Source organism: Phoenix dactylifera, chromosome 3 (assembly GCF_009389715.1).
Source record: "Phoenix dactylifera cultivar Barhee BC4 chromosome 3, palm_55x_up_171113_PBpolish2nd_filt_p, whole genome shotgun sequence".
Classification (NCBI taxonomy): Eukaryota; Viridiplantae; Streptophyta; class Magnoliopsida; order Arecales; family Arecaceae; genus Phoenix; species Phoenix dactylifera.
In genome coordinates, this window is record NC_052394.1 from 20,287,142 (window position 1) to 20,311,991 (window position 24,850).

Here is a 24,850-nt window from a genome sequence, read left to right on the forward strand (position 1 = left end):
AAGAGCCACTCATTTTCATTCACATTCTAGAATTCAACTCCTCTCGAACTAAATATGCCCTAAAAGTTAGACCATGGGCCAAATTCAATAGAAAAGGCAACTGAGTCCCAATACAGTTCATAATCTATCAAAATTCAGACACATATCATCCTCGGGCAACAGGGCCCAGTGGACGGTAGGCCCAGTCAAGCCCAAATATAAAAAGTACAGCTGTCTATGTTTTCCCCTTTAAATCCGTGGAACTATATCTATATGAGTTCACATGAATAAGACGCAAGATTTCTCTCTTAGGAGAAGCATACACAACTCATTCCAAGATATCAACTGTAAAGACATACACCAAATCAGAAATTTATAGTATTTTATCCCTTTTCCGCCCACACTTAACTTACGCTGGTTTCTAGGCGTGACCACCAGGGAAGCCCCATTTCACCTGATCATTATTACCACCACATGTTGAAATCAATACAGAAAACAATAGCTATTTTTTTTCAGGCCATACTGGATGATATCCTGGATCCGCTGGTCGACATTGTAATAACTGACAATAGGTATCTATCAGTTCAAGGAATGATCAACAGCAGTCCAATTAGCAAAAGAAAAGAAGCACAATTGTCCCAAAGCAACAGAATCTTTCTTGAAACTATGATAAAAATTTCAGAGAATCGTCTCTAGATGATAAGCGAGCAAATAGCAACTGCAGAACCTTTTGGGCAATGTTGGACAGTGGCACTCTCATGTCAATCAAACTTATTTCATGCATTTTTTTTTTCCCATGTACATATGCACAAACTCTAGAATAATCTTTTACTGATAAACAAATCTATCTATATCTGTTTGAAATTGATGCAGAAAAGCGCTCAGTGCCAACTGCTCAGTTGTCATTTTAGAAATAAATCACTGATCTAGTCAAGCAGGATTACCTTTGGTGGGGTAAAAAGAATAGAACTCCATGAGAGCATGACAAAAATAATTCATTACTTGTTATGTTGGATCCACAGCAGACAACTGCATTTTTCGTTTTGCCCCTATGTCACTGTGCTGATGTGCTAGTAGGTTTTGAACAATGGGATGGAATATATACAAACAGAACAACAAACTTGAGAATTGCCATCCTTCCTTTAAGCAGTAAGACTATCTCCAAAGGACAGTTTTAAACTGTAGGAAAACTTTTCATCATCCTTGAAAGATGAATTAAATCTGGTGGAAGTTTTAGACTTATATATCAAACAAAAGAAGAGGTGTCTACTTATCTGACCAAAACTTTCACATAATGTATCAGGCCAAACTCCAATCACATGGCCTCAGAATCTCAACCTCAAGTATAGCAGTTTCTGGCAGATTATCCCCAACAAATTTTTGGTAATGATGATTATGATGCATCACTTAATGGCTTGCCCTGTCAAGTAAGGCTGTCACCTGACTGATTGCTGCCTTCATCTCTACTGTCTATTTCAGCAGGGTTGCATTCCAGTAGTGGGATGTCAGGCGTCTCAGAAACCTGATCAGAGATCATTTCTTTCTTACGTGGTTGTAATCCTGTAAATCGTGCAAGATCGATCCATTGCTGCAACAATGTGAGAAATAGGAAATTAAGACAGGAAATATAATTATGAAATGATATTATTATTTGTGAGAATAACATATAAGATGGATAAAAAGTTTTTCATATATACTGAACTAAATTTATTCATGACTATACCAGCAAGATTGAAAAATAAAAAAGATCAGTGTTAATCTGTTCGGCATGATTATCAGAAACATGGGTTAAATGCTTGACTTTCAATATGTATGTATCTTGATTGTTATGCATTTGGATCATTGAAGGTATTGTTTTCTAGTCAGTATTTTAAATCTTATGGGATGTGAATTAACCAAACAAATAAGTTTTCACAATTGCAATCTCTGTTGCACACTGAACCTTCTGCTTATCCAATTCAGTCTGGAGTCTGGACAAGCAGGATCAGTCCTTTCTGTTCATCCTGGAAAAAAGGAAAATAAGTAGATGGGAGGAACTAGCCATAAATATGAGATCAAACAGCATTTCATCAAGGGATAAAAGAGGGTCAAATGAAAACTTTTGATAGTCAGACAATTAAACTGACCAAATCAAATCATGTATTGATCATTGTAGCTATCTTCTATTAAAGTTCATGACAGGAGCCCCTCACATGGTGTAAACAATCATGACCGCACTTAAAAGGTGATTTACAAGGAATATGCAGAGGCAAAGTATGTCAGATAGCCTCAGCCATCAGGTATGTCATTACTTTCACCTTCTTTAATGCATTCATGATTATGTTACAAAACAAGCACAAACATTAAATAGTGAGAGTGTAACAATCCAGGATCTCACCCAAAATGGTTAGCCGGAAGGTATTATTTGGGTTCCTTGATCCTGTATAAGTACCTAAGATCTACCCAGTGAATAACCGATGTGGGACTAAACACACGCCCACACGGGTTCTCACAGAGAGCGAGCAGCCTAGCAAATCAAAAAGTTGACAAAGGACCAACCTGTGTTCCCCAGTATGAGTTGACCGTGCGAACACTGAAAGACAAGATATTCGAAAGTAATGGCTGATAAGATAATAATTCATCTGAAATCCGATGCTCCACTATTCCAGCAATAACCTGCATATTATAGACTTATCATTAACTGCAAAAGAATCTTATCATATTCTGCCATGAAAAGTCATTTATAGTGAAAAATCTGGAAAGATTGAGATCACCAGGCCTGATGTTGATCAGGAACATTTAGTAATTGTTATGTAGTGGCAAAACCCAGAGAAGACAAACAATACTAAGAAATCAAATAGACAGTCAATAGGAAACTGAACATGACTAGCATTGACCATTAGGCGTAGAGTAGCATTAAGCCAACCCATGGTTGATTGAGCAATCAGCACTTCTCAGAAGGATCAGCAGTTAATATTAAGAAAACATAGGTGAATTACAGTATGTTGCAATAAGTGGGTACAAGGTTGCAAACCAATCTCATGAAAGTAAAGGCATATATTTCGTGCATTCTCTAGCCTAGACACAAGTGCATATATCACGGTCAAATATGGATATACACCAACAGATGAGCTACCATGGCAAAAAACACTAGTCATCACAACCTTATATGCCATTGATAAGAATTGTAGGATGATTTTCCTACCTAAAAAATGACAAGAGATAAGAGAGCAGAGGTTATAGATTAGCAATGAAATTGTAAAACATAAACAAATTAGAGCTACCGATAAAAAGACTTGCACATAATTCTTAACTAATCTTGCTATTGTTGGTTTAATCTATGCCAGCTGGGGCTGCAAGATGCATTACCTGATACCGCAGATTAGCTGACATTCCAAGAAAACATCCATTTATAATTGCTGACTTGAATATGGGAGATCTTTTGCGTTTTTCATTTACAGTGAATGAGGGTCTCAGAATTTGGCGGATAGCATATACAACATCTGAAGCAACTCCAGCCCCAACACTAGAAATAAACCCCACTCCAGCAAGTTTGAAGCCACCAATAAACACTGATGCAAATCTCTGATTCAGATTCCAGTCCTTTCCAACAGTGTTTTTTTGGAAGGCATTGTCTGGTAAAGATCTCAATAGACCATTCAGTAATTCCAAGTTCTCAGGGGAAGAGCTATCATCAGCATAAGAGAGGAATGACAAGGTAGGAGCAGGAAGCCACACAGTAAAGAAATCAACGACCGAACCTCTGATGGTATCAGTAAGAACATAGTCAATTTCTTCAAGAAAACGTCCTTTGCGTCTTTCATATTGTGCTAAAAGGGTGGTTGTTATTGATATAGCCTCTTCTATGGCTAATCTATGCAGAAATTTGGGATCTGCTAGTAATCTTTCCCGAAAACCCTGTAAGTGGACAAAACTGGATACTAGTATCAGAGCATTTTTGCACCACAACAAACATGCTATAGTAGTTATTCTGGTAAGTACATGCCCATAGTTTCCCAAATCATGAATTTCACAAATTTAGACTTGTTCGATAATTTGATGAATCTTCTATGGACCATGGCTACAAATAACTCAAATAACTAACATATATAACAGATAGTGAAGAAAAAATAAGGTAAAACTTCCAGTACAACCACTTACTTGGAACCGGTGAATAAGTTCTGAAATAAGAGGATACCGCTCGAGGTCAAAAAAGTTCTGCAGTATTTCAGGTGATACTACACCAAGATCCAGTCCTTTCTGAAGGTCCTGTGAGTAGATCCAATACGGGATGCCATTACAAAAATAGCAATAAAAAGCACAAAATATAGAAGTTACTTGATAGGCATCCGGTCTCTCTGAAGAAAGCAACTAAACAAGAACCAGCTAAATCGTGGCCACCCAACACATTGAAGTTTTATGGCCCTTTTCATCTTTCAGGACACAGGATAAGTCAAAATACCAAAAATTTCTTTTCATCATCACCGACAAACCATAAAAAGTAAACCAACTAGATACCTAAAGCAAGCAAAGTTAAGGCATCAAAGCAACAAGCACTATTAGCTGTCAAGTACCTGAGGTAAAGCTTCTCGCCTCTGACCAGCTGCATTCATTATTCGAGAAATTTCAGCACGATCAAAGCAATTTCTGCTGCAAGGTTTGGCAGCAGAGTACCACAAGAAATCAGCTATAGGGATTTCACCCTCTCTGCGTATCTGTTGCCTTTCAGGATCAAGCAATATGACAGCTTGGTTTTTCTTTTGCAGCTTCCTAGATATTCTAGCAGGAATCCCAATCCCCCTTGATCCATAAATGACATGGCTTGCACCAGTTACAACTACAAGCATGTCTGTAGAACCTTCCCCTATTATTGCTTGCATGATATTCTGGGACATCGTGTAGTCATCAACAACTCTTACCTGTGCAGATAGATATGAACTAGGACCGAACGGAACAGATTGATTCGATGAAATCTTGTCTATCAGTGACCTGCCTCGGATGGATGTGAAGCCAGAAATAAAACCTGAACCAGCTGGAGGACCATATAACTTCCGTTCTGTCTTGGAAAGACCTCGAATGCCTTCAGCTTGAACAGTTCTTAACACCTAATCAGTTAAGCAAAAAAATGAACTCTCCTTGGTGATTCCAAAAGTGAACAGAAAGAGATCTGGAAAGTTTGTTAAAAAGTCAAACAAGTCATTGAGGAAAAGATTGATAATATCTATATCAAGGAAAAAAAATCACTTTCTTCTAATATGAGTAGTTAATGCTGCTTACAAGTACATATCATATAACCTAATGGCCAAATTAGCAAGAGCAAGTATATTTAAAGGGCTGGAAAGCAGTATATGAGCAAGAATGTCTACATGTAACAACCAGCCTACTTAGGTTCATTTGGGATTCAGAAAATATGGAAGAAGAATTAGAAGGACATCCAAGAGTCATAAAGTTCGCATGTTCCGTCATGCTGTTATTGGACAATTAAGACAAGATGACCAAAGTTGAAACTCCAGAACCACAGTCATATTTTACATTCACCATTCAATGTATATGAGCTACACAATTGTATCAACCATTACCAGCTTTTGTAACATTTCATCCATTTGCCTATATAAACTTCTTCGAGTCTGAAAGAATCCTCCAGATGCATGTAACGAGTGCATCCCTTTAATGACATGGACCCCTGTTACTAGTCTCTTCTCTCTCATGACTCATATGGTAAACCAAAATATATATCAATAAATAAACAAACATTTAACTAGTCTTCTATGCCAAAAGATCGTGGTGCACCTATCAAGATTTTGCAAGAGCTCGTAATAGATGAATGGAAACAAAATCGATAACAAGTGTTGTACGAGCTAATGTAAGCACCATTATGTTCCATCTGATATGTATGTCATTTCAATGTATAAAATACCGTACAAGCTTGAAGTAGAAACAGGGTTCTGTTCAAAATCAGAAGTTAAAAAGGGAGATGCTAGGAAAAAGATAAAGAACATGACAAGACCATGTCATCCAGATATGGAGGAATTATTTAAAATAATTAAAGAGCCTTCAAGAGGAATAAAAGTTCCATTACAAATCAAAACAAATCACGGTTTCCTCCTCAAAGCAATATCCCCTTCTTGCTAATACGGAACCAGGTAATTTTCCTTGGCATGCTTACTGCCTCGTAAACATCAAAATTCTTAACAAAACAGAAAGATAAGATTTCTTTTCTGCAGCAGCCAGCAGAAGTTCAGATGATGCATTATAGCAACAACAACAATAGTTCATTGAGAAGGCAGAAGTGCAAACCAACTCACTTGAATTTATTTTCTGAATCAGAAAGATGATGCATTATAACGACAACAACAACAGATAATAAACCACCAAGAAGGTTGAAGTGCAAACCAATTCACTTGAATTTATTTTATGAATGAGAAAGTTCTCGAGTCCGTTAACAAATCAGGCAACACTATCTCAAAACCAAAAGGCACTAGTTAACTACCTGTTTCCTTCTCAACAGACAACAGAACCCCAATCCATAAAGTTCTTGCAGATGTCTCTGAAGAGACATCCTCATCTATCAAGTTACTAAAAACTTCATCTCCTTTTACTCCGTCACTACCTGTGTGGTAGCTTTTGTGATAGTGGTCGACATGGCCAAGTGTGAAGTAGAACAACCTTAAAAGCAGGACTTATCTTAGGAAAAGTATGCAAGTGTGTAGTGGTGTTCAACATGCACATGAAGCATTTCAAAAAAAAAAAAACAGAGCATCCTGGTGCACAAGGCTCCTATCACTGCAAGGTTTGGAGAGGATTAGATGTACCCCGCATGCAGAAAAGTTGTTTCTATATTTCAAACACGTGACACCAAGGTCATAATAGAGCAACCTTACCATTGCACCAAAGCCCACCCTCACATGAAACATAATGTAGAAAAAAATCAATACATAAATGCATCCTAAGTTCACATTTAAGAGATTAAGTTTATATACAGTTTTGAAGTCCATGTTCACATATAAAGCAACAGAATTTCTGATTTTCTATTATGAAAACACATAATCACTGTAAACAAAGAGATGTTAGAACACTGAGTAGATGAACCAGACCTTGTAAGGCTTCACTTTAATTTCTTTCTAAAATTAAGCACCTAATTTACTCCTCTGGAATTTTCTGTCAGAAACACAGTATATCATAGTAGTATACTGTCTTCAGTTTTTTTTCTTTTTTTTGTGCAGTTGCCTATGTTACCAACATAACCTGTAGCGCTCAATAGGCAGTCATCATTCTTGATGTTGTTAGGAATCTCAGGTAAAAGAATGTAGATAACTCTTAAAAAACTATAAGGAGTGATATGTTGAATTTCGTTTTCTTTTATTTATTTTGGTTGTCACTCTTATGTTTGTGTTACAGGTGCCAGGATGTTGGCCTTTGATAAGTTAATTGCCTGCAGTCATGGACCAGACTCAATGCTACACTGCTACTTTTGTCGCCATAGCCACCTTAGGTTTCTTGTCAAGATTCCCTTGGTAACGTTGTCCCTCAAGTTGTATTGTTATTTAAGACATGGTACAAAATCAGAAGTAGACAGGTCAATTAATAAGTGAATGAAATGCTAGAAAATGACACGGTTTACCTTAACTTCATTCTTTAGGGTTGTCTAATCATCTTAAGATAACATTGTTATTGAACGACTAGTTTCAGAAATAGCCACTATATCATCATCGAAGATCAAAAAGCGGCGGAGCTTGCCATTTTTCAGACAAGAAAAGAGGAGCATGGAGAATAAGCATCCACATTTTTCTCACATACATATTGATAAGTGCAAATACATATATGGATTACCTCGAGTGGTGTACCACAAGCAACAAGCTTGATTTGATTATCATGACAGTAATTTAAAAGAGGTTCATATTCCTGCCAGCGCTGAGGTGGCCAGTGAGAGGTATAAGATCTTAAGCTTCTGCCATCAATTCTGTCATCAAATATTGTTTTTATAATGAGAATATTAACTAAAACAGGACTGGCTGAATGTTTTAATCCAAAGAGATATATTGGCGAGTTTATAACATCATAAAGATCAGATATTATAAGATCAAGAGCTGTCACGTCCTTTGACACTTAATCATCAGCTATTTAAGTTGGTTTCTTAAATAACAGAGAAGAGTTGTTAACAGACAGAATACTGACTAAGAACATAAATAAAGCACGAAGCTACCACATGGTTGAAAGCTTGCCCAAAAACTATTTAGAGTATCTAATAAGCGTCAAGTGTTTCTTTGATTAATGAATTTAACTGTGAAGTGAAAGGAGGTAAAAAGGGCAGAAGAACAGAGAAAAAAACAGAGCAGAAGAGAATGGCAAACAAATGAGAAGAGAGAAGCCCAACAAGCTTATCAACAAGATTTTGAAATAATGTATGATGTAAGGACATGCTAAACGAATAAAATCCTCATCCCCTTCACAAAAGAGAGGCACTCTTCAACAGGCCAACAAAATCCCATGACTACCTTGTAGCATGGTAAGCATTAACTCAAGGCATTTCCCAAGTAGATTTACTTGACAGAATTCACCAGCTTGAGTCGTTAAAGATATTGATGCTAAAATACAATTGTTCTCTATGATAAGATTATTTTGAGATCTGATCACAATCTAAGGACAGGACACATTGACAAAAAAGTGAGCAAACCAGCCATTTTAGAGATAAAAAGGGCTTCAGCAGCACACTTCTTTATCCAATATCATTGATCAATTATTTCTCCCATGAAACATGAAAACAGTGATTTTGTCAAAGATATTCCATATACTTAATCAGTTCCACTATTAGATTACCAGAATCCAAACACAAAAGTAAGAATCCTGATAATGATTTGTCACAAATATTCATTTAAGAGTTAGTATTAAAAAAAGGTCGATGCAGCAAAGAGAAAAGCAAACCTTCCATCCATGAACTGATTGAGCTGCTCTTGGAGAGTGCAAGGGAAGGCTTCCAAAGCCACCGAGATTGTTAGCTGCCGCTCAAAGCATCGGTTTCGAAGATTTTTAACAATTTCCAGCTCCAAAACCCTATCGTCACGATCGGGAACCTGCTCGGCCTCCCCCAAATAGACAACCCGAGCGCTCATGAGCTTCTCCCACACCCTGCTCTTGTTCTTCCCCAGCGCCTGGGGCTCCCCGATCACCGTCGCGTCGTAAACCCTGGACAATATCGCCACCTCCCCCTCCTCTTTCTTCTCCTTTTCCGCATCCTTGACGGCGGCGCCGGACGCCACGCCGGTGGCGGCGGCCGGAGCATCAGGGGCCCTCTCCTCCGCCCTGGCGGCGGCGATCGAGTGGAGGAGAACCGTCGCGGAAGCCAAGGAGGGGAGGAGAAGGAACTCCCGTCGCTTCCCGGCGAGAAACCGGCGGTGCTCGGCCTGGCTTTCGGCATCTCCGGCGGCGGGGTCTCTCCGGAGCCCAGCGCAGAGGGGCCTCGTGTGGCGGCTCGCCGACGAGGGATGACCGGAGAGTTGGATTCTTGGTCCTGCGTGGGGAAGGGGGGAGGGGCGCCAGAGGAAGGGCTTAAAATCGGCGATGTTTTGGGCGTGGGTTATCATCTTCCGCGGCGGCGTTCGATTAAAGAAGCTCTCCTCCGGAGCAAGGGGAAAGGAAGAAGGCTATAAACGTTTCATTAATAGTCGGGCCGCCGGCACGATGTACGGGGACTTCAATTTGGACCGTATATCACTTAACGCCGTTAATAACTCCGTTATGAACCGTTGTAACAGTTAAGAAATGTAACATCTTATTCTAAATAATGTTTAAAATGTAGAATATTAGTGTTTCTTGTAAGAAATATTTAAGAATGAATGTTTCTTTTTGGTAAACTTGTCTCTTATTACCTCATGTCCTTGAGCTTTTGTCATCATTTTAAAGTCCCAAATGGCAAGTCTAGCTGCATAAAGCTATCTTAATAAAAATAAAAATAAAAAAAAGGGGAAGAAGAACGAGCACAGTGAGCATTAGATTGAAACATATTAATGTCTTATGAGTTGCTGTAAATAGCTAGTGTGTCAATCTATAGCACGATCCTAAGTATGCCTATTTTTCTATATAATTCTTTTTAAGAAAATCATTTTAGTGTATATTTTAATTACCAATATTTTCGACCATGCAACTCATTATGATTCTGTATTGGCAGAAATGCATGAGAATGACCGTTATATAAGTTTACTTGATTATTACACATTTATAACAATTGGTTGTATAGGTTGCTTACGTAGGTGGTTAATTTAATGGAGGTTGGTTTCGGCTCTCCTTTGATTTGAATCGGTCGAGGCTAAGCTTAAATTATTTGGTTCTCCCATGTGAGAAATTTTCCAATATTAAATTGGCGCAACAGAATAGCTGAAGCCAAGTTCGTGTTTGCGGAATAAAAAACGTTTACGTGTACAGAATACATCCATTGATGTGAGTGGCCAAGGCTGAGCTTTCCGAGCTGGAAATATGGCGGTTGTTGGGATGCGTGGACTGAGATCGGGCAGGCTTCTACCACCACACCCGGGAGTTCGGACTCTACGAAGCCCACTTGCCAATCAGCGGGCTTGACGACGACTATGAGTGCGAAAAGCCTAAAACTGACGTGGTATTGACGTGTCAGTCTAAAGCTCACCAGGTTTTGGAGTGGTCTCGGGCAGTGCTGCAAGGATCAGACACGTCAATTTAATACTTATCCAGCCAGGGGGATGTCATGATCACTGGGTTTTTTTTTTTTTTTTCTCTTTTCAAGGAAAAAAAATGGCAAACCTGGGTCAGCAAAACCGGTCAGGTTGGCCAGGTCGCACGAAAGCTGGCCAAATCTAAGTGGTTGCAGCGGGTCAATTGTAAATTGGATCTCTAGAGAGCTAAGAGACGTCCCGATTATTTAGACATTTCTTTGTTAAGGAGAGCTTGAAACACCTTGTCGGGAGGCAAAAACAAAAATCTAAATTTGGCCTTTCTGGTTTATGTTTTCCAGGTTCGACCAATTGGTTTAACTTGTATCAGAAATTATGGGCAATGTTATAGATATGGTATATGCCATATTTTACCGAATTGGACGGTATGAAATGTACCATATTGTACCAGTTTGGTACCGATATATATAACGTACTGACATTCAATATGCCGAATAGGTTCCGTACCGTATTATACTATATCGATATAATGATAGCATGGCATGTGTATTTTGGTTTCAGATCTTTGTTTGTGTGTTTTTGTAGAGTAAGCTAAATGAGTTGATCTACTCGCCGCTCGTTCAACACCCTGTGTGAAATTCTCCAGCTTATATGGTAGGGCAGTTTACTCTTCAATTAGGTTGAAAGTGAATTCTATCAACTTTCCCCAAAAAAGTTCTTTTGATCTCATAATAAATTGGTTATTTTAGTTTTCTGAAAAGGGGTAGAAGTTGAACCCTGGCTATTAAAGCCCTGGTTATTGTAGGAACCCAGACCTGATATGTTTCATCGGATCAGCTATAAGTTTTGTCACTCTGACATGCTTGACCAGTCAGTTTTTTGAGCCTATTGACCAATCCTAGATGAGTCTGATGATTATGACTATAAAAATTTGAGTTTTCTGGACTTGTATACCTTTGCACAAAAAAACAGGTTTATTATATATTTATCTTTTGAAAATATCATTTGAATATATATCTCTTAAATCATCTAATTTTTGCAACGAGACCTTTTTCTATTAAATTTTGATTCACGGTTATCAATAAATAACTATTTTAATTATAAAATAACTTTATGACTTTTTTTCCATTAACACTTCTAAAAAAAAATATACAAGCATATAACTTCTTAAAATATAAACCGAGATTGTACGCATTGTAGAATGTTGTGCAATGCCCAATGACTACATCAAAAAATAGATGACTATCAAACAAGATATTTTTACATGCTATACGTCATTGTTGGTAGCCATCGACCGTTGTTCAGTATATTATTTCTATATTTTTGAGGATTGGAGTAGTCTATTGACATCTTATTAATTTAAAAATAAGATACAGATATTAGTAAGTTCATTTTTCAAATCTTCAAATCCCCATATATAGACCAACCATATGTATTACTTTACAGAAAAGTGGTCCAACCTATACGTCATCTCTCATTTATTATGTGGACTACTAGGCCTTCTTCTTTGGAAGAATTATGTCCATGACCCACTTTGCAAGAATGAGAATTGGAAATAAATTTCTCATGTTGGCTCAATTCCATTGTTGGAAACCTAGACATTAATGAGCTTTCACAATTTTGACCCTATATCCAAATCTAGATGATGACCAAGCTATGGCCTGTGACCTCTTAAATGGAGCTTACACTTAGCTCAACCCTCTAAAATTTACAATTGTCGATACAAAATTAGTACTTTATTTTCTTATAGCTTCATTAACTAAAATATCATAGGGCATGAAGATTGTGATGGCCATAGAAGCCCCTCTATCTTACTAGGAGATGTAAGCTTTGAAGCATTAGGTTCGATTAACGTTACGAAGTTATCCTCTCATGGCTATACCATTATACGACTTGGTCAACTGCCTCATTTGAGAACTAAGCACACCACATCTAACCACTTTTCTCACATGCATAAGCACCAAAATATTCAAATTCACAAAGCTCCGTAGTAATCAAGCAATGATCTCCTGTTGTGAGCCTAGTCGATAAAAATAATTTAATTTCCTAGATATGTAGTTTCTTAAGCTCTCTAGCTTTGTAGTGTATGGGTTATGTTGCTTAAATAATAATCGAGAAAAGACTAAGCTAACTCTACCCTTTCACTTTACTTTATTAGTTATCAAAAGTTAGTCATTAAGACAATAAACAAAATTTAACATGTTTATGTCAGGTATGAACTTTTAGTTGACTTTTAGAGCCATATCGAACAAATCCTCTACGTGGGAAATGAGTCAAGTTGTTTAATAAGCCTTGCATCCTTACTTTAACTATCACCATGAAAGCCTATGCTATCTCCTTGGTGTTAGCCAGTGTTCTTATTCGCCATCCAAGGCTACAAATTAAGATATGAAATCCGATATCCGCTCATCTTCTGTATTAGATACAAATATAATAATCAGGGTGGGCAAATTGTCCAATAACTATAATTTATGGAATCAATAAGCAAATTTGCAATGGAATTTAAAAAAAAGGGGTAACAGAAACACATCATATCAGACTTGCTGATGATTTGTAGTTATATCAACTAACAAATTTCTCCATGACTACTTTAATATTAGAGAATCATAAATATCCAATCTAATGCGAGAATTTTTTGTTGAACCAATTTAGTGCAAATTCATTCAGCTGGTAGCATGCATTACTCCTCTAACAAAACGGTAAAAAGATATTAATATTGATTAGAATAACATCTCAAAAAAAATGAGAAACATATCATATCAAACCTGCCGGCAATTTACAATACCAAATAGTTATTTTCTCATAATCAACATGAACGATATCCTAAAAATTCAATCCAATAAAATAATAATTCAGGATAGCAAGCCATCTCGGTCCATTTATCACATATCACAAAATAATTGTAGATCTTCATCTTCATCAGGTTCCCTTGAGTTCTCTATTTGTCAAGTATTAGTGCCTTTTTCTTCTCTTTTCCCCCCTTGTGCAAGCCTGCAAGGATTCTAAATGGGTAATTGAACTGGGCCCAGGAACCATTTACTTATAAAAAGTACTTCATTATGGGCCTCGTCAACCTAGGCTCAGGCCCATTAATAAGGGTGACCTTGGCGCTGCGGCAGTTACATTTATTTTATGGAGGGGGACTTGAGGAGTATAACTTGGGAGTGTATCTCGAAAGAACTACGCTATGGTCTACATTCGTGCATGTACTTAGGAAAAGAAGGTGATTAATGCGTTGCCTTTCACGGAAAAGGAAATGAGAAGGTCGGCTGATTTTAAAAGGCACCGTCACTTCCACTCTCTCCGCCGCCTTCCTTCTCTGAGCGCGCGCTCTCCTCCCCCTCCAAAAGCCCGGGTTGATCGTCCCTCTTCTTTGCTGCTCTCTCCATTTTCTGTTCTCTTTTCTTCATCCTTGGACTCACCCATTTACGTTCGCAGTTAGAAACGGAGTTAGAAACCGCTGATCCTTCTTTTCACAGAAATGTGCGTTGCAGGCATTAAATCTTACTTTCCATCGTCTCCGTGGTTAAATTTCTTGTCGTGGATGTCTGTGTTTGCAATGTGCCATGGATTAATATGTTTGTTTTTTTTTTTTTGTGAGGGTTGATGGATTTGAAGAGATAGTATTGTTCGTCGGTAGAGATTTTTGAGTTATTTTAATGAAAATAAGGAAGGAATGTTGTTTTCCGAAAGGGTTTTTAATATATATATTTTTTTAGTTTGAGATTGTGCTAGGTTTTACTGGGAACTGCATTTGTGGTAAACTTTTTGCCTGTTTTTGCTTTAATATTCATCTGAGATCTGAAAATGATTTAGTGGTTTTCTGTAAGAGAAATGGTAGACAAACGGAACTGCATTTTTTTTTTTTTTTTGAAAAAAAACAACAAATAGATGCAGGAAGCAGCCCCCAAGTGATCTATTAATGAAGCACGGATTGGGTGGCAATAGCTTATGGGCTTTATGTTTTTCCATGGTTTTGTAAGCCATTTTCACATATTTGCAGGCGGTTTTGCCACATTTTTTTTTTCTTCAGGCTCTTCCTTAAATTTTCCTTGTGCGTTCTCAATCATGGAGAAACGGGTTAATCCATTTCTGAAATAGCTTCCTTGGAAGCACTGGTACATGAAAACATTTTATGATATGTAAGAAAGCCATTCCATAGCAGTTCCTTTAATAGGAACATCACTGGTTGAACATCACAAACATTGGGCTTATTTGGCTCAAAAGATTCTCTTGAAAGTCTACTTATCAGGCTGAGAACAATCTAAGCACCTTTTCTTACCTTTTGGGTGCACACCTGAACTGCTTGAATTCTAGACATCGGCTGCATGTACTTAACTGCTGATTCTTCTCTGGTTACTTATAGGTGATAATGAAATTTAGCGTGCATTGGTTTCATGACAATTATATGACCTTAGCTTTTGCCTCTCTTTTCTGCTAGTGTTTGTAGATTGTTATAAAATGTATGCTCTGGCATTGCAAGGGATTTGTGTAAAACTGAGGCTCTTAAGGTATTAAGGTAGATGATAGCACACAATGTCTTTTTATCCCTTCACTGTAGTATAAATCTGTGATAGTTTCATACTGTCCCTAGAACGGCTACAAGTAAGTATCTATTTTTCTCTTAAGGTATCTGGAGTTTATCCTTTTCCATGTAGCACTTAGATTTTTCTTTTCAACATGTTTTCTTAATACTTATTATAGTGACTTACTTTCATGTATATTGACCTGTAGCTGCTTCTCACAGGTAATATTACATTATGTATTTAATTGAACATAAGTCATTTTCACATTTTGATGTAAGTTTTTGCATTGTAGGAGAAAGAATCAGTCTGATTTTCTTTTCTTTTTTTTAAAAAAAGGCAGAAAACTAATACTCTGCATTCGTCGTTGTGCTTTCAGTTTCTCTTTCGGATTGTTTCATCTTAATATTCAAGTTAATGTTATTTTCTCACACAAACAGAATGGACCAAAGGAAGATTGCACATGCAGTAAGTGTGCCTTCCAACAGCTCTGTCTCTGCTAGAAACTTGCGCAAGAACGATTTGGGGGGAGTCATCTTTGGGTGCAAACACAGCACAATAGCAGAGTGCCTCTCAAAGCAATTATTTGGTTAGTTCTTGCATCTGTCTTCACACTCGCATGCTACAAATATTTTATGATCTCAAGTTAATTAACTTTAGTTCTTTGATAATGCTTAAGCTTTTTGCCTGTTCCTCGATTCCTTTTGCAAATTGGATTCTGGAAATCTTATGCAACTGTGGCAGTTAGATGTCACAGAATCATGTTATTAATTTTCCTTTAATCTTATTAAGACATTATGTTATGCATGGTTAAAATCTTATACATGTTAGTTCTGTTTACATTGAGTGATTTTCATCAATAACTAAAAATAACGTTCCATCGATGCATGTCATCTTTGTATCTGGCAGGCTTACCATTCTCGCACTTCAGCTATGTAAGAAATATTGAGGAAGGTCTTCCTCTATTTCTGTTTAATTATAGTGATCGGAAGCTGCATGGCATCTATGAGGCTGCAAGTCGTGGGCAGTTGAATGCCAACTCATATGCTTGGACTGATGGTGGTGCCGAAAGGACACCCTTTCCTGCACAGGTATTAATGATCAGCAGTTTCTTTCTTGTGATATAGGTGGTCAGGCTTTTCATTTTATCTTCCTGATGTAGCTCAGTAACAATCCTTTTATTGAGTTTCCTTATTTGTATTTGTCAAAAAAAAAAAAACTAAGAAATCTTTTTTTTGTTGCTTTTTTTATCAAGGTTGCAATCCACATCAAAATGCGCTACCAACCACTCCCTGAGGATCAGTTCAAAAAAGTCCTTGCAGACAATTATTATACACATCGACACTTCTGGTTTGAGCTGGATCATGCACAAGCAAGAGCGCTGATTGCATTGTTCAAGTCTTCATCTTATCCTATCAATACCCGGCTCACTCCTGATGTATCAAACAAGACCAAGTTTTTAATATCATTACCAGCCACCAGAGGGAGCACAACTGCAAATATGGAACGCACATATGCTAAGGTCTGTGAGTTGAAAAAGGATTTGGAGTCATCTGTTGATATGGTGATTGAGAATAAGTTCACATCACTTGGTTGGGATGATGGAGATCTTGAACCAGGTAGCTCAAGTAAGACATCATCTGGTGCTCCTGATGATATGGAAAATAAAGTGCCACAGCTATTCTCTGTTTGGGAGGAATGGGTAGAGAAAAATGAGTTGGCAAAGGGCTCAGGTGCTAGCACTTATTTGGATGGAGGGAACCAAATATTGCAGGAACAACAGTCTGGTAATGAGAAACTAGCACCTGACATGGAAATGGTGTTACTTAAGCTAAAGGAGCTGTCTGCTGATCACCAGCCTTTAAATTCATCTGCCAATGAATGCAATGCAGATAGTGTGATCCCATATGACCCTGTCCCTATAGAAGTGCATGAGAATAATGAACAGATTGCTGAGGATTGCCCAATTTTGGATGAGAAGGAAGAAACTGCAACTGCAACCAACCTTGTCCAAGGAAATGCAGAGGTAGTTAAGCTAGCAGGCCTTGTGTAGTTTTGTCCTATATGATTTCTTTTTCTTATGCCATATACCTTTCCTAATCCTTCAATTCCTTCCCCCTAATTTTAATAATTAATAATTCCTGTATGTTTTCATGTAGTTGATGCAGGTTATCAAAGAGCTGCAAGAAAGGACAACAAATTTGGAGAAGAAGCAGGTTCTCTCTCTCTCTCTCTCTCTGTGCGCGCGCGCGCGCGCGTGCTTGCATGGGTGAACATGCATGGTGCAAGTCTAGAAATTATTTACTACATGTTTGCTTTGGACCTTTTTTTATGGAGAAGAATTTTAAATTCTTGTATTTTGAGCAAAAGTTTTGAATATTGTTAAATCGTAACAACTAACAAGTTAGCTCTAGTTTTGGATCGGCTTTTGTTATATATATACATATGTGTGTGTATATGTATGTATGATATATGTCTCTCTCTCTCTATATATATATATAGAGAGAGAGAAAGGGCTAGACTTGGCTACACTCAAGTGGGTCTCCACTCAGATCCAGTTAGATCTACATTAGAAAATAGGAGTTCTATATCGATGATCCGAGCCATTGAATGTGATCTACTATCTCTAAATTGCTCACGCACCAAAATCATATGATTTCAAGATCCCTAGCCTATGCATCAAGTGATCAAAAAAATATACATAATTTAATATTATTTAAGCTATCCAATTTTTTGATCACTTGATGCGTAGGTAGGGGTATGTAAATCATATAATTTTTGATATGTAAGCAATTTAGCGACAGTAGATCACATCCAACGGCTTGATCATTAGTGTGGGATTCCCATCGTCTAGTCTAGACCTGATCGAATCTAAGTGGAGATCCACTCAAGTGGTGCCAAGTTTGGTTCTCTCTCTCTCTATATATATATATATATGTATCCCTCGTTGTTCTATTTTATTATTGCAAACCATTGGCACCTGCATCTGTTGGATTTGATGTTCATCCATAGGGATTCCTTGATTTCTCAATGTTAGATCCAATTGCTTTTTTCATGTTGGTGTTTCAGCTTACTTGCTAAAATTCATTTCTTCAATATATTTTTCTACCATCTTCATTCTATTATTTTTTAAAACATTAAGAAACTTAAGAATTCTTGTTGAATGATAAAGAAATTAAGAGAATTAAGAATGATATTAAATTGAAGCTTAAGGAAAAGGTTTATATTTTGCATTGTAAACATATTGGATATCTAGCTTCATGGCTTAGATCATGGATTCACTTCAAAACTTGGTCATTAAGTTTCATCACACCAAAGCTGCATGTTGCAGCTATAAGACTTAGGTCATCATTGTATTGAATCCTAATGCCTCAACCCTTTTCCCCCATCAATTGACCTATGTCATCTGTCAAATGTTGCGAGAAACTATCTACTTTGGGCACCAGAGAAGTTGTAGGATTCTGGTAAGAGCAAAGGACTAGACATGTTTTTTTTCCTGGAAAGTCATGATCCATCCTCTTGACTAGGGCTAGATTCAGGTCGGACGTGCTGGGCCACGCACATGGTATGCCGTACCGTACTGTACTAGATGGTATCGGACGTATCGTATCCTATCGATTTGATACTCCTACCGGTTCGGTACCCATATCGGTACCAGTGGCATATCGAGGGTCGGTATGCCAAAAAAACTCTGTACCGTACCGTATCGAACTATGCTAGTATAGCACCGGTACGGGGTTCGGTACTGGTACGGCAAACCTTGGCCACGCCATACCCAAGCCCTGCCTGGGCCTGGGTCTGGAGTTTTCTTCCCCTCCCCTAGCCCTTCCCCCAAAAAAATTCCTGATTCGAGCTGAAAATGTGCCCAGTTTCGACTCGAATTAGCTTGCTTAGGCCAAAAGGCTCGGCCAACCTGAATTGGTCCGATTAACCTGAAATTTTTGCCCAATTGGCTTGAATGCCTAGGCCATGGATGATTATGCAACATGAATGTCAAAATTTTCTCTCTTTTGCCCATACATATTTGTTTGATGCAATGCCTATGTCAATACATATGCATCATTAGTACTTCGTCTACTTTTATAAAGCATTTCCTTAATAAGTGCGCATTGATGTAGGGGTTGTTCGGGTGCCTGCATTTCTAGATGTTGCAGCAACTAGAATGCTGCATTTGTATTTATAGTATGCTTGCTTGCATCTAAAAACTGCATCTGCAATTTCTATGTTTGGTTGTTTAATCTGAAGGAAGTGTGATCTTCATAGAAAGTGGTATCGTCCTGAACTGCTCAATTCGGGTTATACCAAATTGTACCGGGGGTGGACCGACACAATTACGCCCCTTGATTTGAGAAATTCAGTGAGGGAGGGGAAGAGGGTGAAGGAAAGAAATGAAGAGAGAGAGAGAGAGAGATGGGGGGGGGAACGAGAGGGTTTTCAAGCCCCCTCTCCTCCGGCTACACGAAAACAAGGGCGGAGCTCCAGTTTCATTTCTAAATAGAGGCTTGGCTCCTTTTTTTTTGAATTTTTTTTATAGTGAAGTCGACAGCAGACTTCACTTTCAAAAAAATTCAAAAAAAAGAGAGCAGAGCTTTGTTTCGTTTCAAAACAAGGGCTTTGCCCATCTTTTCATGCGGCTAGAGGAGAGGGGGCTCGAAAGCCCTCTCCCTCTCTCGGCTTATCTCTCTCTCCCTCTCTCCCTCTCCCTCCCACTCTCTTTTTTACTCTTCTTTCCTTCTCCATCTCCCCCTCCTGCACCGGCTTTGGTTGTGTCAATACAAATTCGGAATGGCATGATAAGATACCGCACTGTATTGCCGAGCAACTGGTATGGGCCCCAGTACTAGCATAATATACCTTGGCGATCACCTTGCAATTGGCATGGTAAAATTTTCTCCACTAATATTATTATATCCATGGACTGCTATATCGCTCGGTATGGGGTGTCGTTTACGAAACTCAAGTTTGGATTGATACTCGTCTCATATTGCCTCATTTCGAGGTGTACCTAGGTGTGTACCGATCTGTATTGAGACATACTGAGATTAAAAGTGAAAAAAATAGTTAGAGAATTGTTTTGGTATGGAATATGTATCGTACTATATCGAATGTACCATACCGTACCGAATCGATAAAGTATCAGTATGACATTCATTATCGAGATTGCGGACCTTAATTATATCATTATCATATTATCACACTATATAATTATTAATATTATATTATAATATTATATTTATAATAATTATGAAGATATAATATATTACGACAAAATACTACATTAGATAATATCGTATAATAAATATTATAATATTATGTTATCTTATATTATATATCTTATAATATAAGCTAGTGCTATAATATAATATAATATACATAAGATAATACAACACATAATAATATAATGTATTGTAATGTAATGATCATGCAATATAATATAATATACTGTAATATAGCATAATAAATATGATATTGATATTGTATTTATTATATTAGTTATTATGATATAATACATTACTATATAACATCATGATATTAATGATTATTTTGTTTTACAAAAATATTATCATAAGAATGATGATAATATTATAATAATATTTTACTATTGTAATCATAGTAATATTATTATCTTACAATTATTGGAGATAATAATGGGAGGTGATAATATTTTCTGGTTGCATCTCTAGATGTAGCAAAAGGGACTTAGGGTTGGTTGCTTGCATCTGGTGCGGCAACCAAACAGCTGCATCTGTGTGCTTATTACTAGGATGCAGCGTTTGAAGCTCAGAAGCAGGCAACCAAACAGCCCCAGAAGGAGGGGGCCTGCTTATAACATTAGATGTTATAGGACTTGTCGGCAATATGTTTTCTTTAGCTATCAATTTTTTGTGCTTCTATTTTGTGTATTTATGCAGTTTGCACTTTCCTTCAGATTGTTATCAATTACAGCATATCACGTGAGTGTTTAAGCAAACATATAACTATCTTCAGATACATATATATGCACTTTACTGAGGTCACTCAAAACATTGTATTTTCTTCCAAATTGGACTCTTGTATTCAGGTCGAATCAGATACACAAATGCACCAGTTAGGGGATCTAGTTAAGGACTCGGGAAGAAAACTTCAAATACTGAAGGACTGTGTAAAGGAGCTAGAAGCTAAGAGTGATCCTTCTACTGTTGTTGATGACTCTCTAAACAAATTTGTTGAACAACGCTTGGGCTCAGAGGATGTCATATATCTAATTGGGGGTTTTAATGGCTTATCCTGGTTATCAGCATTAGATTCTTTTTCACCCTCACTGGACCTATTAACACCCCTTAAACCAATGAATTCTGCTCGTTCTTATGCTTCTGCCGTTGCATTAGATGGCAGCATATATGTTTTCGGCGGTGGCGATGGTCATTTGTGGTATAACACAGGTAGCTATTTCATGAATTCAGTTTCTTTCTATATGCTTCATAATCATCATCACAATTAGGTGACTTATTTCTACTTGTTTGAAGTTGAATGCTACAACCCAAGGCTCGATGGGTGGAGCTTATGCCCCAATTTGACTCATGAGAAAGGAAGTCTAGGTGGAGCTACTTTAAATGCCAAAATATATGCTATGGGTGGGGGAGATGGAACTGAGATTTTTTGTGATGTTGAGATGTTTGATCCAGCTCTTGGAAAGTGGATCAATGACCAATCAATGCTTCAAAAGGTACCTCATATTTGCAGTTTCTTTCATATTATGCTTGTTCTTTATGTCACTTGATTACCGACACTCATAAGTGCCATGATATTTATAGTCCTATGTGTGAAATCTTTATGGATGAGAATGTATGAATTTTTTTCCTTGCTTTTTATAGTTATTTTGATTAGACTCAGCACAAAGGGACTCAGTATGTCACACTGCAATGGATATATAGCAATTGAAATATTGATATGTAATCCTAAATCCATTGTGTCTTTGGGTCATATAGCATTGGTTACCCTATAAGTTTATTATGCACTTGCAGGAGTAAGAGCCACCATATAGTCTTCCTGATTACAGCCACTATTTTTGTATCTAATCTTTCTTTTACAGACAATTTGTTTAATTCTCACTGGTGTTACATCATTGTGTCATTTCAGCGGTTTGCTCCTGCTGCAGCAGAACTTAATGGTGTGCTTTATACTGTTGGCGGATTTGATGGAAAAGATTACTTGAAGTGAGATGCTCCCCACTTTTTATTTCCTTTCTTTGCTCCCGGTTCATCAGGTTCTACCACTGCAGGGCCCAATCATAGTCAAAATCTGAGTTTGATCCTGTCATGTTATGCTAATTATGAAGCTCTCACATGCACAATGTCTCAACAGTGGTTGGTCTATCACATCTGTTATAGAAAAATGGCATCTTTGCATTTGGTTATTATTATGAAGTATTAAAACAAAGCTAATTTTGAAAATTCAGTTGCCTGTGATGGCTCTCTCTCTTGGATCATGTATATGCTTTATTGAGTTTATTCTATTCTCTGTCTATCTATCTTGCTTGACTAAGTTCTAACCATCAGTCCTTGTCCTATCTATCTATTTATCTGTCCTCCTTAGCTGTTTTCTTGATTAAAATGTTGAAATTTATTTTTTGAAAATGAAGATTAAGGTCTTAACCACTGTATCATGCTAACTTTGTTGCTGTACCTGACATCAAAGCTCACATCTCTCCTGCTATACGATATTTTAACATTTTTATATCTGAGCATGATGCACGACGCTTTCAGAAACCTTTTAACTTGAGTGTTTTTGGGACTTGTCATTCCTCTTGCTCTCACTTCCTGCCACTTCCAAGTTATCTGATGCCTCTTCCACCAGTTATTTAAATCACATTTATTTTAGTTAATTTCATATTCCTTCTCATTCTTTGCTCAAGTAGATCAAACTGTTTATGTGATTCCATGTGTAAAAGCTTCACATTTTCCAACTTGCTGATGGGAAACTCTCTTCCCAGGTCAGCTGAAAGATTTGACCCCCGTGAAGCCTTTTGGACAAACATTGCTAGCATGAGCACAAGGAGAGGCTTCCACTCAGCGGCAGTGTTCAATGAGAAGCTGTAAGTATTTCTCTTTGATATGCAATCAAATATAATAAGTGAAAGCTTTGAATCATATTCCTTCGAATATTGTTTCTAAGACTCATCAATCTCTTGTTTAGATATGCAATTGGGGGATTTGATGGCGAAGAGATGGTCTCTAGCGTAGAAACATATGATCCTCGTATGCCCTCCTGGGTGATGGCTGAGCCGATGAGTTTCAGTAGAGGGCATGCTGCTGCAGCTGTCCTCAGCGGTTCGTTGTTTGTGATTGGTGGGATTAAAGACGAAGATAATATCTTGGACACTGTACGGTCATGGTTTTGTTAGTCTTTTATGCCTCATATTTTCATATTTAATGCTTTGCATCAAGGACACATCAAATAATTCTTTATTCTTGTTCAATGCAATGACAGATTGAATGTTACAAAGAGCAAGGTGGCTGGAGTAATTCTGGTCTGGGGGCTATTGGAAGGAGGTGCTACTGCTCAGCCATTGTTCTTTGAATGTGGTCATTAATGTTGCTGCTGTTTTTTACTGTGTTCATGACCTCGCTTGACTTAGATATCAGGAAATGTTTTTGAAGTGGTCACTCAGCATATGCGCTGGAAAGCCTGGCACTTCTAACTATTTGTTTTGCATGACGCTTGACTTAGATATCAGGAAATGTTTTTGAAGTGGTCACTCAGCATATGCACCGGAAAGCCTGGCACTTCTAACCATTTCTTTTGCATGCAAGTGTGCTTGTCATTTTTTATCTTACCTCAGAATCAGGTAATTAGCATAGCTATGAAAATCAATTATCTTTCTCAATAATAATGGCAAATTCAGGAAAAATATCAATCGAACTGTCCTTTTCTCTAATATAATGCTGTATTATATTTACCTTACTCCAATAAAATGTTAATAGAAATTTATAAGATAGTTCAGACTGCTAGCTCCTGAAGGGAGGCTGGTGGAGCTCCAGAAGATTGGCCAGTGGCTGATCCACTGTCAGTGCTTCTCTTTAAACGTCTCCATCTACCTTCTTGTGGTTTTGACCTTGGCAACACTTTTTATGAGTAGGCCATGGCCCTTAACTTGGCAACCTGAAAATTGGTATATGAAATTATATCTATCCATCAGCGTGTGTGTGTGAGAGAGAGAGAGAGAGAGAGAGATATAGAGAGGCTTTGGGAAAATGGCTGGTTTTGGCCCTTTGGGTCCGAACGATTTGGCGGTGGCTTTAAAACTCGCTGACCCGAGTCAAGACTCATCCGAGTAGGGTTGGATTGGTTTTTTTAGTTTTTTTTTCCCTTCTTCCCTTCTTTTTCTTGGTGCGCGGTCGAAAATCTGTTCAAAAATCAACAAAACCGGATCAAAATTAAATTGTACCCCTTTTCTTCGGCTAGGTAGGTAATTAAAATATACAGTTCGGCTTGCTTGAGTTTTAGCAGACTAGTAGGTAGGCTAGTTTTATGTACCGATGAATTAGTTTTATTTGGATTTTATGCTCGTGATTTTGTATAATTCAACTAAAATTTTATATATTATATTAAGATATGAATAATACGGCTCTTTAAACCTCTAATTTAGGGTTTTTGACAAAGGTCGATGTTACAATCTCTCTAAAATTTTTTGGTACTGTTGGTCCAATCTCAAATTTTGCATTTCAAAATCATGGATCTAGCTGTCCA

The 24,850-nt window shown here is 37.6% G+C and overlaps 2 protein-coding genes across 2 annotated transcripts; one reads left to right on the top strand and one right to left on the bottom strand.

The window, feature by feature from the left end:
* Positions 1–49: 49 nt before the first annotated feature.
* Positions 50–9,595, bottom strand: LOC103714377 (protein RETICULATA-RELATED 5, chloroplastic-like). Its single transcript, XM_008801593.3, has 7 exons — positions 8,881–9,595; positions 7,789–7,918; positions 4,533–5,063; positions 4,120–4,227; positions 3,328–3,876; positions 2,518–2,634; positions 50–1,567 (listed from the first exon to the last, which is right to left on the bottom strand). The coding sequence occupies exons 1-7, from the start codon at positions 9,537–9,539 to the stop codon at positions 1,403–1,405; spliced, it is 2,259 nt and encodes a 752-aa protein (XP_008799815.2). The 5' UTR covers positions 9,540–9,595; the 3' UTR covers positions 50–1,402.
* A 4,241-nt stretch (positions 9,596–13,836) lies between these two features.
* On the top strand, positions 13,837–23,880 carry LOC103714378. The gene is made up of 11 exons (XM_008801595.4): positions 13,837–14,081; positions 15,562–15,710; positions 16,031–16,212; positions 16,377–17,147; positions 17,281–17,337; positions 21,183–21,543; positions 21,628–21,827; positions 22,241–22,317; positions 23,094–23,195; positions 23,297–23,483; positions 23,591–23,880. Exons 2-11 carry the CDS (start codon positions 15,563–15,565, stop codon positions 23,678–23,680), a joined length of 2,175 nt encoding a protein of 724 aa, XP_008799817.2. The 5' UTR covers positions 13,837–14,081; position 15,562; the 3' UTR covers positions 23,681–23,880.
* The last annotated feature ends 970 nt before the right edge of the window (positions 23,881–24,850 follow it).